This window comes from Haliotis asinina, chromosome 16 (assembly GCF_037392515.1).
Source record: "Haliotis asinina isolate JCU_RB_2024 chromosome 16, JCU_Hal_asi_v2, whole genome shotgun sequence".
In the NCBI taxonomy this organism is placed as follows: Eukaryota; Metazoa; Mollusca; class Gastropoda; order Lepetellida; family Haliotidae; genus Haliotis; species Haliotis asinina.
This window is the reverse complement of record NC_090295.1, coordinates 47,240,334-47,247,232: the sequence shown is the minus strand read 5'-3', so window position 1 is coordinate 47,247,232 and position 6,899 is coordinate 47,240,334. Positions and strand designations below refer to the sequence as shown.

Below are 6,899 nucleotides of genomic sequence, written 5' to 3'. Positions count from 1 at the left end.
ATTTGAGGTGTGTTCTTACTGCATTCTTAGTATTCTAAACATATTCGACAGAGAATTATGTAAGAATGTTTCGAATGAGTGGGAAATTCAATGTATCTCTGTTGCTGCTGGAATTCAGGTGGAATATGCTTCATATGTATCGGAATATTTCGACTGAATACATCTCGAATGTACCTCGAATACACCTTGAATACCGTCAGAACGTCCAGAATGCTCTTCAAATGGGCACTGGCATCGGAACAACGCCGTATCGCATGGAAACGTGGTCACCCCGTCACTGAGACGTCAGATAGCATTTGGGAGTCGCATTCTTACAAAGTTTGAAAAATTGTTTATTTTAACACTCTCTTCCGGTTAATAGCTCGGTTAGCATTTTTGAAACGTGTTTTGCTGGCTGATTCTCCTTGATTCTGCCAATTCGATGTACGTGTGAGGGAACTTGAGCAATGGTTAGCGATGTGTTCTAAAAATAGCCCCTGACGTTAAACAGCATTAGCTTTCAGGTCTGTCAATGCTGTGAATACGAGGCATAATTGTGATTGTATAAAACCACACTGACAGTGTATGAGCTCAGTCCGAGCGAAAGCAGCAAGTAGTCAATATCATACCCACGTTGGCAGCAACGACAATGGAGGAATCAAGGTTTTCAACTGACAGGTAGAAAAACGAACCGAATGATTTAACTAATGTTAGACTTGTCACTGTATATTGTTGTGTTACCGTGAAAATGTGTTGAATTATTGTGAACCGTTTCTTTATGGTTATCGGGTGTTGGATAAATCAAGTTTCTTCATTTACAAGCTAGATCTGAATTCCGCATTCAGTGACCTTTGTCTTTCTCGCCACTTAATACTGTGCATGCCACACTGCCACCAAGGAAGGTACTGTCACTAAGGAAGGTACTGCCACCAAGGAAGGTACTGTCACTAACGGGGTCTTAGCACTATATATGGGTAGCATTCTCTTTTTAATTTACTTTTTATTTTGGTTCCCATCTCCCGACCGACCCTTCTCATTTTATTGTCGACACAAAAGAACGCCGACTCGAACCTAAAGATACCGCTCGTCATATGTCTAAAATGTTATAATCAGTCGGTGCCACAAGTTCAAAGAACAAGAGAAGTTGTAATAAGAATAACAATGAGAAATGAGAATCTCTCAATAACATTACTTTCATAATTTTGTCTTCATTTTTATTATGCTGTCATTTAGGTAAACCTCCACCACCCTTTGGCAACGTGAAACACATACTCAAATTATGCCCTAACAGGAATAGGGCACAACACACCAAGTTCGTTTCAGGGCAAATTCAGCTATACTCACTATACGTATCCCAGTATGCACACGTTTCAAGCCAAGACATTTACCTTCAAAATGAGATATACAGCACAAAAATGTAAGCCGTACTAAGGGAGCTCGGATCTTCGGAAGCTCGAAAAATGGCAGTTCAAAACGTAAAGAATTGATGCACCTGTCAGCGCGCTACTCGCCATTCTTTCGGAGAAACTTACACCTTACATTATTCATTGCAAACGAGGCCTGTGACCTGTCCGTTTGCCATTGGCCTTGGCCTTAATCTGCCCGCAGTGAAAAGAGCCAGAGAGTTCACTGGCCACAAAAATAAACAAAACAACGTCAGATCGCTGACCCTAAAGTACGGAGCAGGTTAAGATCAAGGCAAACGGGGGAAAATAGCCCACCCGTCAATAAAACAAAGTGATTCTTCTCTCGAACATGACGGCAAAGTTTAGTAAAACGATATGGTCACAAGTTCATATTCAACACGCATAATATTCACAACGAGCACATCGCATACGTATCACATTATCTACAGTCGTTGTCACAGCGCGCACATTCAACGCACACGGTCGCTGGCAGATAATTCATCTGTGAATAAAATACGACGTTTAAACAGAGCATTAGACTTACAAGTTACAGTTTAGCTAAACGTAACATTTACATCAAATAAATGCTGATCTAACGGATGTTTAAAATGACGTTTTTAGCGTAGAACTCTAGGCTATATATAAATTATTACCAATATTTTATGACCTGGCGATTTTATAAACCATTTACACAACCAAATATAAAACTAACCTGGTGACAACTATAACCTCACATGTTCAGCACCCAAAACGCTATTGGAGCCATAGACTCAAGGTATCATTTTATTGAAACAGATGATCCAATCGAACGATAAAAAGCTTCGATGTCATACCAAGATTCCCACTGACACGTTCTATTGACTTCTTTAAATGAAACAACGCAACAGTGTATGAAATACGTGAAAACGTCATTGCTACAAAATAATACGGAAATCGGTGAGTTAGGGAGTTATGGCTCAAAGGGTGATGAGGCTTTCAAAGTGGGTTAACGCATTTTGTTCTTGGGAGATGGGGGAGGGGTGTCATCAATTTTGTTCTGTACGGTGGGTCATTGATTTTGTACACTTACTTTGTATATTAATTTTAGGAGGTGTCATTCACATTGTACATGCAGCTCCATAAATATACTACTCAAAAAAGAAACGCATAGCTGAAAATTGTTATCGGTTTATACACCTTGGGTTCAGTAATACAGGGCAGTCATGAAGAAAACCTGAATGAACATTAACGTGTCAGTGCTGCAAGACACTGTACATCACAAATGACAAGTGTTCCAAGGGCAAGGTCGCAGAGGAGTCAGTATCTCCACCATTAGCATCAATGGTTGCTTGGCGTCGGCTTCCCTTAGACTGGACCAGATTCCGGATGAAGTGCCTGGGAATGACTTTGTACTCTTCCCTCAAGGCCACAAACAGAGCAGGTAACGTCTGTGGCTGAGGGTCATGCTGTCGCACACGGCGATCCAATTCGTCCCACAAGTGTTTAATAGAGTTAAGATCCGGTGACCGTGAGGGTCTATCAAGAACCTGAAAGTTGTTCTAGGCAAGGAAGTCCCTGGTTATTCATGCTGAAAAATGACGTTCTGGCGGTTCATGAAAGGAAGGACATGAGGTCTGATGACTTCATCACGGTAACGTCGAGCTGTCAAATTGCCCTGGACCTGAATGAGATCAGTGCCGCCACTGTATGAGATGCCAAAGCATGACACTTCATCACCAAATCTGTCCACTTCCTGTACACAATTTGCAGCCTAACGTTCGTATACGACGTCGATATACACGTGCTCTTCCGTTCGAACGTCGCAGCAAGTAACGTGACTCATCACTGGAGATAACAGTTCTCCACCTTATTTGCAATGGGCATGGGGGATGTTGGCGACACCACTGTCTGCGTTGTTGCCGATGTTGGCGTGTAAGGACAGGTCCAAGGGTCTTCTGGAACGAATTCCAGCCTCACGTAAGCTGTTCATCACAGTCTGATCAGACATTGTTCTGAGCCCTGGCACTACCGATGTTGTGGAGGATGCTGTTCCGCAAATAAACCTGTCTTGAGCGGGAGTGGTCACACGGGGTCGACCTGGCCTGGGGCGATCACGTGTTGACCCTTGCTGCTGGTAGCAATGCCAAAGTCTTGCTATGGTACTCTGTGACACATTTAGCTGCTTTGCAATCGCAGACTGAGACTCCCCAGCCTCAAAATGACCAATCGCATTGTTGCGCTAAGCCTCAGTAACTCTAGGCATGCTCTTTAACACCAAATATAAGGTTGGCAACTGTCGCAAGAGCATTGAAACGCCCCGACCTTTATTGGAAATGATGCATGGAATGTGCATGAAAAAAGAAACGCACGAATTTCTTCCCATTCACAATTTATTGCATTTATTGAGATATTGGTGCGTTTGGGCGAGTTGTCCTCAATGACAATGGATTCAAACTCGGAAATGTTTGCAGACAGCGTCCACCATATATATATATATATATATATACACACACACACACACACACACACACACAGAGAGAGAGAGAGAGAGAGAGAGGCCCATATATATATATATACTGATTACACAGACACCAATGATTCAAATTCGAAAAGTAACATACATGGAAAAATACTACCTATGCGTTTCTGTTTTAGATTAGTGTATCGTCATCTCCTAGCCATGAATTATGTACGCTTACCGCTACAAACTCTCAGCAGCGGTTTTGCCTCGGAAACGTGAAATCGCTATTTTTCTAACTTCCGAAGACTCTACCAGCCAAAGTGCCGCTTTTATTTGTGTGCTGTATGTCTCAGTTTGTGGGTAAATGTACTAGTTTGAAATACGCGAGCAACGTTTCATGGGATACGCACAGTGAGCATTGTTGAATTCGCCCTGAAACGAACTTGGTGTGTTGACCTTGTTACATGATCCCATTCCTTTTATATAGTGCTAAGACCCCGCTAGTGACAGTACATATACCTTGATGGCAGCTGTCAGCGTTAGAAGCCCCTGTGATACATATATAGTGCTAAGACCCCGCTAGTGACAGTACATATACCTTGATGGCAGTTTTCAGCGTTACAAGCCCCTGTGATACATATATAGTGCTAAGACGCCGCTAGTGACAGTACATATACCTTGATGGCAGTTTTCAGCGTTAGAAGCCCCTGTGATACATATATAGTGCTAAGACGCCGCTAGTGACAGTACATATACCTTGATGGCAGTTTTCAGCGTTAGAAGCCCCTGTGATACATATATAGTGCTAAGACGCCGCTAGTGACAGTACATATACCTTGATGGCAGTTTTCAGCGTTACAAGCCCCTGTGATACATATATAGTGCTAAGACCCCGCTAGTGACAGTACATATACCTTGATGGCAGTTTTCAGCGTTACTAGCCCCTGTGATACATATATAGTGCTAGGACCCTTCTAGTGACGGTACATACCTTGATGACACTTCCTTGCGTTACACGCCCCTAGCTGTAGTTTGTAAGACAGAGGAAGGATAGCCCGTCGATTACTGAGCTGACTTGTATGGCTATATTCAGGGTTTAATTCTCTACACGGGTAAAATGTAAACCGATTTCCTGTCGCAATGTGGCAAGAATAGTATTAAGCGGTGTAAAACTAAGGCCACTCTCTGTAAAACTAAGGCCACGTAAGTGTGTGCGGCCATGGCTGGTGTAAACTTGTAATCGGTAGTCAGTCCTAGTGTTAATTAGAAGAATAAGTTTGTTTCACAGAATGCGGAATACCGAACAGGATGTTGTCAAAGGGTCAAATAACAATATACAAAATGAATGTATATGTTACAGTTAATATGTCAAAGTGATCAGTATTTCCATTTTGCCTTTACGTAATATTTGAAAATCATCTGTTTGATTGCAGAGAAGCCACGAAAAAGGAACTAGAAACAAAAGGATATTGCGTTATTCCTGGCGTCTTAACGGCTGAAGAGTGCGATGAACTGATCGGACAATACAAATCATGGATTGGAAAATTTAAAAATGGCGACTTCCCAAAGAGTCCAAGGTCAATTCTACACCAATACCGTATTGGACACTTTGGGGCCTCGTGGTCTGCGAGGTTAAAGGTCAAACCGGTCTTCGCCTCGGTCTGGAATACGGAGAAGCTCCTGTCCAGTTTTGATGGCGTCGCTATATCGAGGCCCCCTGAGGAGGTTGATGGAGTCTTTGATGAGGGCAAGAGATGGTTTCACCTCGACCAGAAGCCGTCCAGAAAAGGTCTCCATGCCTATCAAGGGGCACTGTATCTTGAAGAAGCGACAGAAATGGACCATTGCTTCAGAGTGTTGTCACACTCACATCGACACTTCCAGGAATTTTTCAGCCAGTTCAACAGCGCCAGGAAAGGGAGCTTGAAGAACGAGTTTTATAAGCTCACGAAACGTCAAACTGCCTGGTATGAGGAACGGGGTTGCGAAGAAGTCAAAGTTTCAGCACCGAAAGGAGGGGTCGTGCTTTGGGATTCGCGAACCGTCCACGATAATGTCCCGCCAGTTCTCGGACGTCCTCATGACGACAGATGGCGCTGGGTCGTCTTCGTCTGCATGACGCCTGCTCATTGGGCAACTGATAAAGACAAAAAGAAACGTGCACGTGCCTACAATGAACTTAAAATGACCAATCACTGGGCTTCTCAGGAGACAGAACTGTTTAAGGGCAGTCAGCCAAAGCACAATGGTGATCCTATGTATTGTATTGACGTCATGCCGCCAGAAGGAAGGACTCGAACAGCTCGCTTATTGGCTGCTGTGGAGGAGTACGATTTTGAGGATGGCCAATCAAATGGTCCCGGTTGGGAACCCGAATGGGACGACACGATGTCATAATGGGATGATTTGAATGAACTGTGTATGTCGACAACTGAGTTCATACTAACTACTAATTTTGTGTTCATGAACTTGCACATGGATTGCTATTGATGTTATAATATTCGTAGATTTTAGTCAACGGCCGTCTTTCTGTACAACAGCCTTTCATTGTCGAAACCAAGGTCTAATAGTCCCAGTTTACTGCTTGTGTTTTGCCAGCACCACGACATTAAATACTCACATCAGTTAGGGATCAATTGGACACGCAGTGATATTCATGGAGCAATGTTCAGTGCAGCGTTAAATCCAATTGGTCTTAACAGAAGAAAAAAAACCCCGAAAAATTCAGTTGGTTCTTTCATTTTGCATGTACATGCCGATGCGAAGGTTATTCTGCACTTCTCACGGACACAATGGATGTATTCCTGCACGTCCATAATGATTCTTGATTAATTTTCTGTTTTCTTTATCAACTCTCCTTTTCACATCATCCCACCGCAACTTTGGGTTATATAAGAAAGGAGAGTCCGTGCTGTTTCTATGTATTGTTTCAAGGTGAGGTTACAGACAGTATCAGTTTCCGTCTGGGGAATTTATGAAGCGTTCTACAATATGCAAATAATGTCTTTTTAGTCCGTTAAATGTCACCCCGACCTTTATTTATCTACGTACTATTTAACTACTGTCGGTGACAT

At 42.9% G+C, this 6,899-nt stretch overlaps 1 protein-coding gene across 1 annotated transcript; it reads left to right on the top strand.

The window, feature by feature from the left end:
- Positions 1-3,246: 3,246 nt before the first annotated feature.
- Positions 3,247-6,222, top strand: LOC137267827 (uncharacterized). The gene is made up of 2 exons (XM_067802260.1): positions 3,247-3,296; positions 5,259-6,222. Exons 1-2 carry the CDS (start codon positions 3,247-3,249, stop codon positions 6,220-6,222), a joined length of 1,014 nt encoding a protein of 337 aa, XP_067658361.1.
- The last annotated feature ends 677 nt before the right edge of the window (positions 6,223-6,899 follow it).

Excerpts from the sequence above, each read along its gene's own strand:
- LOC137267827 (XM_067802260.1), top strand. The coding sequence starts at position 3,247 with ATGGGGGATGTTGGCGACACCACTGTCTGCGTTGTTGCCGATGTTGGC. Across the intron at positions 3,297-5,258 it reads GTTGTTGCCGATGTTGGCGT|AGAAGCCACGAAAAAGGAAC; the intron begins GTAAGGACAGGT and ends GTTTGATTGCAG.